This window comes from Microtus oregoni, unplaced genomic scaffold, assembly GCF_018167655.1.
Source record: "Microtus oregoni isolate MIOR12 unplaced genomic scaffold, Mior012 000011F_ref0000422, whole genome shotgun sequence".
NCBI classification, from domain to species: domain Eukaryota; kingdom Metazoa; phylum Chordata; class Mammalia; order Rodentia; family Cricetidae; genus Microtus; species Microtus oregoni.
This window is the reverse complement of record NW_024543070.1, coordinates 21,959,250-21,975,638: the sequence shown is the minus strand read 5'-3', so window position 1 is coordinate 21,975,638 and position 16,389 is coordinate 21,959,250. Positions and strand designations below refer to the sequence as shown.

The 16,389-nt window shown below is 49.5% G+C and overlaps 1 protein-coding gene across 1 annotated transcript in view; it reads right to left on the bottom strand.

The window, feature by feature from the left end:
• Nucleotides 1-16,389, bottom strand: part of Myo7b (myosin VIIB) — a 75,337-nt gene that overhangs the window by 42,393 nt on the left and 16,555 nt on the right. The window contains exons 3-10 of the mRNA XM_041660264.1: nt 15,502-15,615; nt 14,451-14,603; nt 12,843-13,027; nt 9,969-10,090; nt 6,832-6,974; nt 4,999-5,112; nt 3,113-3,266; nt 794-870 (exon numbers count right to left, since the gene is read on the bottom strand). Of these exons, the coding sequence (XP_041516198.1) occupies nt 794-870; nt 3,113-3,266; nt 4,999-5,112; nt 6,832-6,974; nt 9,969-10,090; nt 12,843-13,027; nt 14,451-14,603; nt 15,502-15,615 (1,062 nt within the window). The remainder of the gene's footprint in view (nt 1-793; nt 871-3,112; nt 3,267-4,998; nt 5,113-6,831; nt 6,975-9,968; nt 10,091-12,842; nt 13,028-14,450; nt 14,604-15,501; nt 15,616-16,389) is intronic.

Genomic DNA, 16,389 nt, shown 5'->3' with positions numbered 1-16,389 from the left:
CCTCTTGTGACCAAAGACCCCTTGATGGTGGAAAATGTTTTGGACCCAAACCAGGGCCGTGGGGGGGGGAGGTCACAGCCTTGGTCTCATGTGTGCCTTTGCAATGTTTGTGGAAGACTGCCTGTTGGTGAACCTGAACATGCTGGTCTCCTGGGCCTGGGAAAAAGAGCAAAGGAAGGTTGGAGGGAAGCGAGCCCTCCCCACCATGCAGAGAAGACAAAGCTGGCATGAGCCAAGGTTTTAGAGCACCTGATATAGTTTGAATGTGCGCCCCTGAGTTTCTATGTTGGACAGATGACCCCCAAATTTATGTGTCAGTGATGTTTGGAAGGGGGACTTTGGGAGGTGACTGGTTTGTGAGGCTTTCTTTCGCTTTCTGGGACTTTCTGTGCTGAGCCAGACTAATTTGGACCAGAAAAATGCACAAATGATGTGGAATAAGACAAAATGCACACTCTAATGGGCATGGGGCTTGAAGCCCAAGAGAAACCCATTGTGAGTGAGTGGGTGAGAAGTAAAGACGTGGTGTATAGAACCACTGGAAGGTAGGGAGGGTACAGAACACAGGAGGAAGACATGTCCACTGAAGTACGCTGGTCACTCACCCTGCCCCCACCCTGGTGCTTGCCCCCAGGAGTCCACTGTATGCAGATGGGCTGAGAACCTGGGAGAGTGTGGGAAACACACATGGGGAACTGGACAGGGCTCTGAGAATTAGGTTTTGGGCTCTGACAGCCAAAGCCCCCAAGGTTTCTCACAAGACTCCGAACTAGCGGATGTGATGATCCAATACCTCTAGCAAGTTCATCGCAAAGGAGAAGGCTGGAGTTTCCATCAAATCAGAGGAATCCAGGTTCTCGAAGACAGCAGCTGCGGAGAGAAGCAGTAGTCTTGAGAGAGGACTCTGATGTGATGCATAGAGGGCCCAGGCAGGCTGTGTCTCCACCTTAGCAAACACTGTACTCGGGAGTAAACCACATCTCCTGGAACCTCTCCTGGGAGGCTGAATGTCCCCACTGACCACCAGCCATTAGCAACTTAGCTGAACCCGTGAAACAGGCTATGGTTCCCTTTTTCTGGCTGATCAGGACCCTGGGACAATGCGGGGAGTCTGAGAAGACAGTGGCACTTGGGAGCCTGACTGGGGTCTGTTATGAGAGAAGAAGCCAGCTTCCGTGGCTTCACTGTACTGTCTTTAGTAGCCCAGGCATGTATGTATTTGTGAAGTCAGGTGGTGTAGTAATGGGGAACCATCTGGAAGCAACTGTCTCTTGACTACATCTCTGCTTTCAGTCCCTCCTCTTTGAAGGAATGGCTGCCTAGCAGGGACTTTAAAAGCTATGAGAACTGAGGGTGTGGCATCATGGTAGAGTGCCTGCCTACTGTGCATAAGAATTCTGGGTTCACTACCAAGCATCACACAGCACACACACACACCTCCTAAGAGTCATATAGGCACATAATGTAGGCAATAAAAAGGTAATTAAAAAGCAAAGAAATGGTTTCATAAAACCATTTCTTAAAACTCTCTAAGTTTCATAAAACTCAGAGAGTGGTGTGTGTGTGTGTGTCTGTGTGTCTGTGTGTATGTACCTGTCCATGTGTGTGCACATGTGTATGACCAGAAGTCAACAAGTGGTTTCCTTGATCATTTTCCACCTTATATTTTGTTTTTGTGTGGTGCGTGCACATGTGTGTAGTGTATACGTATGTGTACATCATTAACACATGTAGTGTGCATGCATTAATGTGTGGATATGGGTGCATTTACACATGCACATATGTAAGTATGAAGGCCAGACATCAATGTTGAGTATCTTTAGTATTGCTGGACATCTTATATTTTTTGGGATGGTGTCTACCACTGAATCCAGGGCTGGTGGTTTGATTTGACTGGCTGGCCAGTGAGCTTTAGGGACCTGCCTGTCATGGCCACCACCCTCTCACCGTCACTAGTGTTACAAACACACACAAATTCCACCCTACGTTTTTGAGACAGGATCTCACTGAACCTAGCGCTCACCCAGTTTAGCTAAACTGACTGGTTAATGAGCCTTGGGAATCCTCCTGTCTCAGCCTCCCCACCGCTGGGATCCAGGACTTTTGTGTGGGTTCCAGAGATCCAAACTCAATCCCTCAAGCTTGTGTGACAAACATATGGGGTATGATTAAAACTCAAACCCCAGGCCTGAGTTTTACTGTGTCTAAATCTCATGTTGGCATGAGCTCTCTATCTGGTTTGAGCCAGGCAATCTTCCCACCACTGTGTCCGCCTCCACATGCCATGCCTGCCTTTCTTTTTCATCCTTCCTATTTGTTTCCAGCTGCATGCTGGATTTGTGTCTGAAAAACTATTAGAAAGAGTTATTACTGACCTGGATTATCAGCATTTTCCTCTGGAGAGAACTGTTAATCATGGCCAGTGTCTCAGGAAACCACGGGCCAGTACCGTTTAGCCCTCCTAGCGCTTTGACTTCTTACAGGTTGGTTGTGTGGGTTCACAGTGGCTTCATATACTTTAGTTCACCCTGGCCATAAGTGGGTAATTCTCTGGGGTCCCCGCTAACCATGGAGTAACTGACCTGACTCTTTTAAATGATCTTTTGTGTGGGTATGTGTGCACCTGTGGAGGCTGGAGGTTGATGTTGGAGGTCTTCCTTAACCATTTTTCATTTTATTTTTTGAGACAGAATCTCTCCCTGTACTAGAGCTCACTGTCTCAGCTAGACTGGCCTGTCAGTGAGGTCCAGGACCTTCCTGCTTCTGCCTCCCTACCACTGGGATTGCAGGCACGTGCCACCATGCCTGGCTTTTTACATTGGTCTTGAGGATCCAAACTCAGGTCCCATGCTTGCATGTCAGCAGCCTCACTGAGAGCTGTCTGCTCGGCCCAAGGCCTGATTCTTTCCCTGTAGGGACCCATGCTTTCACGTCTTCTCCTCAGACCTGTGAGGACTGCAAAACAATAGCCATATTTTTAGGATGTATTTTTCCAAGACTGGGTTAAATCACATGGTCCTTCTGGCACAAAGACCCAGAGACTTCGCCCTCCTACTGTCCTATCCTTCCCCTTTTCTCCCCAGGGGTGTTAGCAAGACAAGAACAACATTACCCATAAACCCCACATTCCCCAGGTGGAGGATGGCTGCCAACAGCTTGCTGATGTCCCAGTTCTCAGAGTCTGAGAAGTGGAGGATCTTCATGGCCGAGCGAACGTGTGCATAGTCCTTGGCATCACTGAGCCCCTCGTAGGATGTGCAGTTCCCCTACAGGAACAGGACACTTCAGCTGACAGAGCCACCTCAGATCTCACCTCTCCCAGCTAGGAGCCGGGAAGGACAAGACGGCTTAGGAAAGTTTCTCTGAAAAGTCTACTTAAAAAAGCCCTGGGTGGACTCTGAAGGGCAACATCCATGTTAGCAAAATCAATCAACCAACCAACCAACCAATCAATCAGTGAATTCCAGAGGCAAGACCACACAGAGGTTCTCTAAGGAGACACGTGTGCCCCTTCATTTGGCTTTTAGACTGTTGAAACAATAGATCCTAAGAAACAGGAATTTCATCTGGGAGACAAAGAAGGCCAGTGCCAGCCAGGAGAGATGTCACACGGCTCTGATAGTTGCCAGGCCACCTCTTATGAGGACTGGAGCTGAGACAAGGCTGCTTAGTTATCCATAGCTCTTGCCTTCCATTTAAAACTAGATTTCACGTCAGGACCCCACATACAGACCAGGCTGGAGGACACTCGACTGTGTGCCTCTTCTGGGTGTAGCCACATTGAAGAGATCTTTCTCTGCCCTGTGCCTGTCCTCTTGTCTGCTTCGTTAGTCTATTGAGGAGAGGTAGCTGAGCCCGGCGTGTTAGAGCTGTCAGGGCCCAGGTTCTGACCCTGACAGCTCTGCTGGCACCACAGCTAAGGCACACCTGGGCATTGCAGGCAGCACTGGGTGACCATGAGTGAGTCCCTTCTCTGGGCTTCTATTCGTCATCCAGCCATCTTGAGCCTGGCCTAGTGGGCTCTTTCCCTTAGGAAGCACTTCTCAACTCTGACTGCATAGCAAGGCCTGTGCTCCTTGCTAGGAGTTATGAACCAATGACCCATAGTTCTTCTTCACAGCTATTGTAGATCTGAGAAAGCAGGCAAGAGACCAAAGACCTGCCATGGGCTCTTACCAGTGCTAAGACCAAAGAGGCCAAGCCTGGCCCTACTGGGAGGTAGAGAAAGTTTCCCTGTAGAAGGTGTCTGAGCTGGGCTTCTCACAGGGCAGAGGTTGATGGGACAGAGTTGGGAGGTGGGGCCCAAAGGCTGCTGCAAGGAGGGTCAGATCTTGGAGAAGTGTGAGGTTGTGCCAAGGGTCTCGAATTTATAGTAACTATTGATTATCAGAGAGGTTTGCATGGTGAGACCTCCTTAGCTGTGCATAGAAGATAGAGTAGAGGTCAAATCTGGCCACTGGGACACCCCAAAACACAACTCCTGCCATGTTCTAGGCAAGGACTAACTAAGACTTTGAAGTATTGATGACTGCCTCAAAGTCAAAGGGGTAAGAGAAGGACGTGATCCAAGGGGTAGAACATGTCACTCATAGCTGCTTGAATCTCACTGTCCTGGAAAGCAGGGGTCAGAGAGAGCTCAGTTCATGTTCTGAGAGCTTGTAGTCTAGGTGAACCTCCAGGGAAGGGATGAATATTCTGTGGATAACCATCTATTACCTACTGTTCTGGGAACCTCTTTGTAGGCCTGGAGAGCTTCATAAGAAGAAGGGTTGTGTGGGAAAGAACCAGAGCCTTAGCTTGGGGTTCCAGGAGTACACAGAGTGGAAGAGAAATAAGAGTCGGGCCACTAAGGTGGTCACAAAATTGCTTCCAAACAGGAGGGAAGGGGACCAAGCACTCACCTCAGGGCCCAACTAGAAGAGAAGCACCTAAGCAGTCAAGATCGAGGTTTGAACATATGCTAACACTTCCCTTTGGGAAGAGGAGTTGGGGGCTCACCATGGTCAGGTAGTGGTAGTCAGAGGGCATGCCCAGCCCCAGCAGTTTCTTTTCCTCCGGGCTCATCCCCATAAGCATGCAGTAGAAAATGTGGTAGTTCCGTTCCTCCGCAGCCTAGGAGGAAGGACATGGGAAGGGACACGTGAGCAAGTCCCACAGAATGTCTCCAATTTCAGCTTGAAGAACTCCTAGCCATGTGTGGTTCTGCCATTTATGCAGGACCAGTTTGCACCCCTTGGTCACCTGCGTTCTAAGCAGCAGAAGATTCTGGATACCATCTGAGGAGCCAAGAGTCTAGCCTGGCCTTAGATTGACCTTGACCTCACTTCCTAGCCCAGAAGGCTGTCCAGGGCTCTGCAGTTCAGCGTTTCCTGGGATCTGTAGTCACTCTGTGACCTCTCAAGAGCTTGTGGCCGTGAGCTTGTGTAGATATGAGGTTTGTTTGTTTGCTTTTTTGTTTGTTTAGTTTTTTTGAGACAGGGTTCTTCTGTATAACAGCTCTGCTCTGGCTATCTTGGAACTTGCTCTGTAGACCAGGCTGGCCTCAAACTCACAGATCCGCCTGCCTCTGCCTCATGAGTGCTGGGGTTAAAGGCATGCGGCATCACCACCTGGGTAGCTATGGGGTTTGTACGTGCTATTTATAACCATAACCTCTCTGTGACAATTCAGACTCTCATCTGTGTGTGGTATCATGAAATAAACTTTCTTTCTACTTGGCTTCTCCCCTTCCTCAAATCTCCACTTCCCCCTCCACAGAAGCACTTCAAGGCTAGTGTTTCTTCTAGACCTTAAATTCATTTATAAAATTTGCTTATATAATCTATCTATATATAGTTCTGTTTGTGCAAGAGTTTGTGTTCTTGTGTGTGCAGGCATGCATGTACGAGCATGAATATGGAGGCCACAGGACAATCTTAGATGCAGTTACGTGGGAGTCTGTCTTTTTTCTTTGAGACAGGGTCTCTTACTGGCCTAGAACCAGGAAAGTAGGCCAGGCTGGCTGTCCAGAAAACCCCAGCGATCTTCATGTCTTTGACCCCAGTCCTGGTCACATGGCCTTCTATTCTGTTATCCAGCTCCCTCTGCCACAGTTTCCAAAGCACCTTGCTGTAGATTTGTTCAGGCCTCAGTTAATTCAAATGAAGGTGAGGCTTGGTAGGCACCAAAGAATAAAGAAAAGAGGATGAGAAGGTCAAAGTTGTTCCTGCATCTACACAGCAAGTTAAAAGAAAGGAAGAAAGAAGGAAGGAAGGAAGGAAGGAAGGAAGGAAAGAAGGAAGGAAGGGAAGAAGGACAGACGGGAAGGAGGGAGGGAAACAGAAAGGCAGAAAGATAGATATGTTGGAGCTTAGAGAGGTGGCTCAATTGGTAAAACATTTGCCATGCAAGCGCAAGAACATGAGCTCAAGTCCCCACTACTCGTGCAAAGCTGACTGTGGTGGGGTACACCTGCAATGCTAGTGCTGGGGAGGCAGAAACAGGATGCCTGGGCATACTGACCAGGTAGTTTTATTGAATCAGTGAGCTTGAATTCACTGAGTGACCTGTATCCAAAAATAAGGTGGCAAGTGATAGAGGAAGACATTCAAGATTGGCCGTCCGGCCACCACACAAATGTGCACACATGTATATCTGCACACACACAAACATGTGTCCATGCATACACCACATATGCATATGTGCAAGTTCTATGGGCAAGAAATTCAAAGCTGAGAAAATGCAATTGTTCCCTTTGCAACAATATTGAGAAGCACTTGGAATCCGGGAGGTGACAGAGGTCGGTGGAGCATGACAGTGAAGAAGCCCCGCCCCCGGGGGGTGGAGTCTCACCTGCCGACAGACTCTGGACTTCTCCAGAAGAAAGTGCTCAATGCTGGCACCCTCGATCACCCCGCTGGGGTTGAAGTGGATGTCAATGTACTTTCCGAAGCGGCTGGAGTTGTCGTTGCGGATGGTCTTGGCATTGCCAAAGGCTACGGATGGAAGGGGCAGAAAGGAGACCATTTCCATTTATTTAGGGGTCGTCTGGGTCTCAGGGGAGCTGGAGGGGAGGTCTGGAGTCTAGGGTTCAAGGATCAACAGTAATGCGGTTGTCCTTTGGGAGAAGAAGTTTATTATTAGACAGAGAGACAGACAGCATGACCCTGACACTGCCGATAGCAGCTGTCTGAAGCCTTGAGGAGAGCTCAGGCCCCCATGGCAGAGGAAGGGGAGGTTTCCTGCCTCATAGTTGAGGAGTGGGCTGCATTTGAGGAAGGAATGGGGGTGTGGGGAAAGAGAAGAGGAACACATCCAGTTGGGGTGTTGTGCTCATCACATCAGTAAACTCCCTGGAGTCTATGACCTTGAACAGTAAACTCCCTGGAGTCTATGACCTTGAACAGTAAACTCCCTTGGGAAAGTGAGAATGGCACCTGTCTGTCATTCTGGAATCTAGGCACCTGGGGAGAAGGTTAGGAAGTTAGAAGTTTACAGCCGAACTTCTGGTAGGGGCCTTGGTGCTTCTTTTCAGCAGCCTGAGAAAGAGGCTGCTTCAGGTGAGCATGGCTTGCAAAGCCCATAGTCTAAAATCTGACAGTGGAAAGCTTGAAGGTGAAGGCTGAGGAAGGAGGCTGTCCAGGTAGGCAAAGGGCGGTGCAGGAAAGTGAGCTGGTCAGAAGTCAGGGGGCTCTTATAGAGTAGGAATCTGGCCTGAGTGTAGACCCAAGGGAAGAGGTAAGAAGGCTGGCCCAGAAACTGTGAAATCTAGGCTCAAAATTTGAGGCTGCCCCTCCTGCAAGTGCATCTAGGGGGCAGGGAGACTTCTGGGGCCAACACAGCAGGTGTGTTACCTTTTCTTTTCTTTTTCTTTCTTCTTTCCTTCCTTCCTTTCTTTTTTTTTTTTTTGTTTTTGTTTTTCAAGACGGGTTTTTTTTCTGTCCTGGAACTCACTCTGTAGACCAGGCTGGCCTTGAACTCACAGAGATCCCACCTGCATCTGCCTCCCTGAGTACTGGGATTAAACGCATATGCCACCATCGCCTGCCTCAGGTGTGTTTCTTAAGTGGGCAGCCAAAAATACATATACATATGAGCAACACTAAATAGACTTAGCATGTTGTATTCACACACACACACACACACACACACACACACACACACACACACACACACACTGAAGAAGATGAGGCTGGAGAGATGGATCAACAGTTAAGAGCACTGACTGTTCTTCCAGAGGGTTTGATTTCTAGCACCCACATGGTGGCTCACAGTCATTGTACTCCAGCTCCAGGGTACCTGACCCCCCTTCTGGTCTCTGCAGGCCCTGCAAGAATGTGGTGCACAGGCATATATGTAGGCAAACCACTCATATACATAAAAGAAAAATAAATATATAAAATATAAGAATAATTATAGAAGAAGAGGCCATGAATTTAAACAGAAAGAGATAAACTATGTCCAGCAACTACCAAATCTGGGGCCAAGGTAACAAATATCTGGGCCACCTTTATCAGGCACTACACCCAAAGGTGGGGCACTGGCACCTCCACATGCATGTTCATTCCTCCAGATGATTAAAAAAGTAAAAGTGGGGGAGAAAATGGGGGAACAGAAAGAGATAAATTGTGCCCAGCAGTGACCAGACCTGGGGCCAATGTAACAGGTGTGTGGGCCACCTTTACCAGGGACTACACCCATGGGTGGGGCACTGGGACCTAACACAGCTCTTCTAAGGGGAAGTTTGATCCAGAGCCTGTCTTTAGGTTGGTCTTTTGAGCTCCCTATAAAATGCGACTTCAGGGCCTCTCGCTGTGAAAAAATGGTGACTGTGGGGCATTAGCCCCGATGCAACCAAGGTATCCAGCTTGACCTCCTCATTGTCCAATCCTGATTCCTCTCTTCTCTTCCCAAACTATCCAGTCAGCAGCTGAGCCTGAATCCTTGCTCTGCCTACTCCTGCTTCTTCCTCTTTGTCTTCTCTAGGGTTCCCTGTTGCAGCCTTAATGGTAAGTAACCCAGAAGCACCTTCTCAGGGACCCAGAAACACACAGACGTTTCTCAAAGTGGCTTGGTCTTGGGACCCCATTTAAAAAGGAAAACTATACCGCCTCAGCGTAAGGGGAGGAGCTCGGTACCACCTCAACTCGATGTCCCGTGCTTTGTAGAAGCCCACGGGAGGCCTGCCCCTTTCTGAATGGAGATGGAGAAAGTGCAGATGGGTAGGGGGATAAATGGGAAAGGGCAGAAAATGGGAGGAGAGAAAGGAGGGGAAACTGGTTGGTATGTAAAATAAATGAAAAAAATGTTAAAATTTAAAAAATAAATATGCATTATACTGCACATACACACGCACGCACACACACACATATCTATAAAGGAATACTATTTTTCCCTTTGAGGGCTCTGTGTGTGTGTGCAGTATGGCCAGAGATCAACCTCAGGTGTCATTCTTCATCCACCTTGTGTTTTGAGAAAGGGTCCCTCTCTGGGATCTGGGATCTAGGCTCACCCGTTAGGCTGGCCTGGCCAGCATTTGAGCCCCAGGGATCTGCCTGTTTCTGCTTCTCCTATGCTGGGATTACAAGTGCCACTGTGTCTGGTTTTGATGTGGCACTGAGGATTGGATTTAGGATCTCATGCTTATATGGCAAGCATTTTCCTAGCTAAGTCTTCTCTCCACAGCCTCTCCTTTTGGTTTTTACTGAGATAGGGTTTTGTTATGTAGCCCAAGCCTTAAATTCAAGGTCCTCACGTCTTGGTCTCCCCAGAGCAAGGGTTATAGATACATGCTACTACATCTGACTGAAATCTCTGTACATCTGGTGGCAAATGCTCATCATGGAAGTTTAGAGTAGCCACAACCACCTGTCCCCTTTGTGCTGCCTGGGGACCGCACACCACTGTCACCCACCCTGGCTTGAAGGCCACTGTGGCTATTACATGTGGGGAGGGCCGTTCCTGTCCAAGTCCTCAGGATCAAAACTCACCTTCCAGGATGGGGTTGGCCTCCAGGACCTGCTGCTCAATCCACGAATGCTGGCCGCTGACTGTAGCCAGGAACTGAAGGATGAGCTTGGTCGTCTCAGTCTTCCCAGCCCCAGACTCGCCACTGCCAGAGAATGCAGGGAAATTTAGCCTCACACAGAGACTTACCACCACCTAGTGCCTCTTCACCCTCTAGAAATTTTTGCCTCCATCCCTCAGGCCCATATCTGGCCTATGCTGACAGGGACACATTTGCCCATGAAGAAATCCAACACTGCATTTGCCCTGAAGTGCCCTGGGCATCTCAGACTATCTGATGCAGGCATGCCCGACCTGTGGCTATGGGCCACCTGCACTCCAGGATGACTATAATGTCGCTCAATACGGTTGTAGAAGACAATGTCCCCAAGTGGAACACCCCTGGGAGAAGCCAGTGCATTGTCTTTTCTTCCCTGCCAGGCTGGAAGACTCTTGGCACACTGTGACCTGGGTTATTCCAGGGCTACCTTGCAGAACAAGTAACGTGAGTCCGTGTCTTTCGGATGACAGTGCGGCTCCCGGGCAGTGGCATCTATCATCTGGACAGACATCCAGAATCCTAAGTTCCATCAGCAAGGAGCTCTGTGTGATGGTTGGTATTGGTTGCCAACTTGAGAGGCCCTAGAATCGCCACAGAGACAAGCCTCTGGGCATGTCAGGGAGCAGTTATCTGGAATGGTTGCTTGAAGTGCGAAAACCTACCCTACACATGGTTGGCATCTTCCCACGGACTGGGGTCCTGGGCTGAATAAAAAGGAACAATCAAGCTGAGCTCCCTGACTGAGATGCCACCTGACCAGCTGCCTTACTCCCTTGCCTTGGTACCTTCTCCACCATGACGAAACTGTGAGTGCTTTTGTCCTTCCTTGCTTTGTTAGGTGTCTTGTTGCGGCTGGCGCTGGCTCTTATGGCAGGACTCGTGGGACTTGCTCACTGTCCTGGAGAGCCAGCTTTGATGCCAATATCCAGTGTTTCTTAAACAAAATGTTGTGCTTACAGTCCTGGCACTTAAGGAGCCAGGGGTGAGAGGATCAGAAATTCAAAGCCTTCCTCAGCTACACAGAAAATTTGAGGTTAGCCTGAGCTACTTAAGACCCTGTCTCTGAGAAACAAATACAAAAAAAAAGTGATTAGGTAAAAGATGGGCTGATGCCACTTAGGGTCCCCACCCTCCTGAGCCACCCACTCTCCAAGCCTGGTTTTCTGTGACAGCAGCCAAGGGAAGGCTAAGAGGCCAGGGCCAAAGGAGAACCCAGGCTAACTCAAGATGCACAGAAGATCACCAAGAGGAGCCAGGCTCCAGGGAGCTTGCCCTTCTGCCTGACTCTGTTGCAGCAAGGCAGGGAGGAATAGATAAAGACGGTTAGGTTCCAGAATGCCTCCCTATCTTCTCTGGAGCCCTGAATTTGAATTTTCTATCTATGGACCTGTAGCAGAAAACAGGGACTGGAGGAAGCTCACCAAGCTTAACATATGACAGAAGCCAGTTGACAGAGAAGGCCTGGAAGCCCTTCCTACCTATGCTGTGCACAGCAAAGCACATATGTGTGTGCACAGCAGAGCACATGTGTGCACAGCAGAGCACATGTGTGTGCACAGCAGAGCACACGTGAGAAAAGCTCACGTTACTACAGGGAGAGGGGCGGGGCTATGTAAACGACCTACAAAGGGCTCTGTGGCTGGTGGCTGGGCTCTTTCAGAGAAGATGATTTCCTCCAGCTCAGTAGCCCACTCCCACTCTCGGGAGCGTATTTCCTTTCTTTAAAATGATATCTATTTCTAAGCATGTAGCCTGGGACCCAAGAGCTGAGAAACTTCAGCAGGTGTTCTTGGGGCTTAGATCCATGCCTGTAACATCACCAGGGAAGAACATCGACCTCCCCAGTTAGGGCTTGGGTGACTTGGAAGCATGAAATGCATCTATGCTAGGATGCAGTCCTATGTCCTTACTCAGAGAGGCAGCCTCTCCGTCACACTCTCCTTCAACGCTCTTACCACTTGCTGTCAAGCCACTGTTGTGTGACTATGAGCCCTCAAGCAGAAGCTGGCATCTCTTTTACCTGCTCTTGTTTCCTGTATTAGGACAGGGAGGGCCAATACAATCTTTTTGTTTATTATTTACTTTTCTTTCCGAGACAGGGTTACATGAAAATGTAACCCAGGCTGGCCTAAGTCTTGATATATATCCAAGGATGAACTTGAATTTCTGATCCTCCTGTCCCCACCTTCTGAATGCTGCAGATTACGGGGTGCACAACTACACCTGGTCCATGCGGTGGTGTGGACAAGACTCTTTGCTTTAGCACGCTAGGCAAACATGCTAGCAACTTAGCTATGTCTCTAGCCTGGGGCGCAAAAAGATTTTGAATGAATGGATAACAAAACTCATGAATAAGTGAGTGATGAGTACAATACCAAGTTAAGGACTCTGGGATCAAATTCTTACTCCGACTCTGTTTCCGTCCACAGTCTTTTTCCTCAGCAGGAGGGTCTGTGCACAAGAGGTCAAGCTGGGACAGGCAGGGAAGCAGAGCTAGGCTTGGGGCTAGATGGGCACCTGTCCCTGCTAGCCCCCAGAGACCTCAGAGTATGGAAGACTTGTCTTCAAGAAACACCCTTAGGGTGTAGAAAACATGTCCTTAGGATGGAGAGGAACATGTCCTTAGGTGTGGGAGACATGTCATTGGGAGCAGGGCAGCAGGAGCATTTCGGGGCAAACGTCTCTGCTAAGAACTATGGTTAAGAGAGGCCCTGGGAGAACCTCAGGGAGAGGGGTGTGCCTTTCTTTCCGAGGCCCACCAGGCCCTGGAGGCAGCAGGGATGGGGCCTGAGCTCACCTGATGATGCAGCACTGATCCCTCTTGTTCTTCTTCATGTTGAAGTAGCAGCTGTTGGCAATGGCAAAGATGTGGGGCGGCAGCTCGCCGATGTGGTGGCTGTAGTAGAGTTGTACCTGCTCCAGGGTGTACAGGGGCAGCATCTGGAATGGGTTCACAGCTACCAGGATGGAGCCTGTGTAGGTCTGGGGGAGGAAGTAGGTGGTTAGCCCTTGCCGATCCTAGGAACTTCTGGCTCCTTCCTCTGGGAACATGGGGTAGCCACTAGGACTGTGAGCTTCTGGGGGCTTGCTGCCAGTAACTATAGATGTGTAGCACGCTATCTAGTTTTAGAAAAGGCTCAATCAAAATGGGTTGAGTGTATAGATGAGTTTTTAGCTGTTTCTTTTAGAGATCTCCGTGATGACTGAGTGACATCTGCTACCCCGACTGACCCCAATCACATGTTCTATGTATTTTCAGCCCAGGATACAGCCTGCTCTTGAATACCCTGCCTCCGCTTAGCACAGCTGCCTCTGTGGAAGGGAGACCAGAGAGCCCCACAGTAGGCCTCTGGATTATTCTTCTGAGGACCTGTGAAGGACTCCTGAAGGAATATGGAGGAGGAGGAGTCCCAAACGTACAGTCCTAGCAGCTTTGACATGCTGGGGGCCAGAGAAGAAGCACACTGACCCAGCAACCCTCCTTGAAGTTTGCCCCCTCCTCTAAGCCTCCCTTTGCTTGTGTTCCCCAGTTTACTCCCAGGCTAGCCAGACTGCCTGCTCAGGCCGCACAGGCAGTGACTCTCCGGATCACATCCACTTGAACAGAACCCTGTGCACCCCAAGAGACACTGATGCCAAGCCTAAACTCCATCTCGGACTTCTGGAGAAGTGAGATGAGCGTTGGGTCCAGCCTCCATCCACTGCCTTGTTTGAAAAGAGGACCCTCATCTGTCCATACGTTCCCCTCACCCTGTGGAAGGGATCCTGGATTTGGACTGTCACAAGATTCTATTCCAAGTGGGTAAGGGTCTTCTGTTGATGACACTGTCTCTGCAACATGTCTGACAGGGACTAAAGGCTATGCCCACCCCGCCACCCTCCAGTGTCCACCCGGCCTGTCTGATCAGGGCTGCTCGGCACAGAAAGAGAAGAACAGACTCAGTGGGAACTTATGGAAGGGCAGCACTTATTGGACATCTACTGTGTGCCTGGCACTGATCTATCTCTCTGCACTAGCCTCCCAGCCCCCAGGGTATGGTGTTCCCAGTTTTACTGTTTTTTTTTTTTAAGTCTCCTGTATCCCAGTCTACATGAGTCTCAAACTCAGGTAGCTGAAGATGACCTTGAATTTCTAACCCTCCTGCCAACACCTCCTAGCACAGAGATTACAGGTGTACACAATTATACCTAGTTTGTGTGTTGGGAATCGAACCCAGGGCTTCGTGCATTCTAGGTGAGCACCAACTGAGGTAGCTCTCTAGCCTTGCTTCTGCTTCTTTGGGTTGGTAGCAGAGACTGAAGAAGCCCACGCATCCAACCATCTCACTGAGTAAGGAAGGGGAGCCGTGCCAAGCTCCGACCCCCTCCCCCAGCTTCCCCGAGGACACCGCACCAGTGAACTCACGTAGATCTTGTGCTGCTGGTAGCGGACCAGGAGGTTGTGTACCACACCTGCCTCGTTCAGGTCACCTAGGCGGATCATGTCATCCACTCCTTGGGCTGAGTTGGGGTGCATGGGGCTGAGGGTGTTGAGGTCCGCTGCAGAGATCCAGTGTTCCTGTAATGACAGGCACAAACTCTCCGCAAAGGTGAGCCCTCTAAACCCCGCATCCTCCATAATCTCAGGTTTCTAACCAGGCTTGATCTTGGTTTGAGTCAAGGGATACCTATGGCAAAGTCAGATCCATCTGTGGCTTTGGTCAGCACCTGTCTAGGGACTGGGATCCTTGTGGAGCTGGGCCTGGAAACAAGCTTCCTATAGGTTTGTAGGAACTAGCAATAGGGAGTTTGCTTTAACATCAAAATGCCGTTGGAAGCCTTGAGAGTTCTTGGAGTAGAACAGTGCAAGTAATAGTAGCTTTAACATTCAACAGCACTACTGAAGGAAACTGGGTTTTTTGTTGTTGTTGTTGTTATTGTTTGTTTGTTTTTACTTCCTTCCAGTCTTTGGAACTTCTAGGTAGTCAGAACCTTCCTTTGTAGGCCATTGTCTACATGTGTCTCTCCCGATAGCCCCTGGGGGACAGGGATGTCAGTCCAAGGAGGAGTTCAGTGACTCATGTTTGTCCCTTCACTGCCCTTGGCTGTTCCTGTCTTGCTCTGATGGATGAGCTTGACTGCTCTGAACTGTCCACTTCTAACCTGGACATCTGTGTCCCTTCGTCCCCCGCACACCTTTCTCACCAAGATGTCACTCCTGCCTCTTTTGCTCTGCACGCCAGTCTTTGGACCTCCTTCCTCCCTGCTTCAGCCCATCTTCTCACTCCTTCCTGCTCCCCTGACAGTTCTCAACTGTTACTCTCAAAACATTTTCAAGACAAATATGTCCTTCCCCCTGTACAAGACTCCATTGTGGTCTATGCTGCCTCAGGGATAAATGGATTTCCTTGATGGTTTTGTCAAGCAAGTGCCTGAGTCCCGTGGGGAGGGATGTGGAGAGACGCCCCGATACCAACCTTGCCCTCATCATCCTCAATCAAGACCTTTCCCAGTTTTGTCTCTTTAACAATGCCTCCGATGGCCACGCCGGTCTTGCTGGTGGAGGGAGGGTCCAGCCACACATGATCACCCTAGAGAGCAGAGAAGGGACATTGGTCTGAGTCATAGCTCCCTTCCCTTTCCCACTAGAGACTTACATGTCTTGGGGCTGTCACCTGCAACCCCAAGCTCCCTGGTGGCAAGGGTTCTCTCCATCTCTTTGCCTTCTCCCTCGTCCGTTCTCAGAAGGCCCTTCATCGCTTATCAAGCTTGCCTGTGTCTATGCTGTCTAGACCAATGAACTCAGCAGGGCCTGGGCTCAGCTTTGCCCACAGAACCTCTTACTAAGAGGGAAAAAATCAGAGGAAACAAATAGCATCCAAATAATCACGGAAGGCAGTGAGGTGGGGGGTTAAAGAGAGACTGTCCCAGACTGGAAAATGGGGTGCTGGGGAGATGAGTTCAATCCCTGGCATCCACCTGTTTAAAAAAGCTGGGCATGCTGGTGTGTGCTTGTAATTCCAGTGCCAGGGAAGCAGAGACAGGAGGATCTCTAGTGTTCACTGGTCAGCCAGCTGAATGACTGAGTCTTAGGCCAGTGAGAGAGCCCATCTCAAAACCCAAGGTAAAGGTGCTTTCTGCCAAGCCTGATGACCTGAGTTTCATCCCCAGGACTTACAGGTCAAAGAAGGAAACCAAAGTTGTCCTTTGGCCTCTATGTGCACCATGTGTGTGCAAGCATATGTAAGCTCACACACACACACACACACACACTCACTCACACACACACACACACACTCCAAATATACAAGTAAACAAAATAAGTGCATTAAAAACCAATTCAAAACAAAGAAGACGGATGGCAT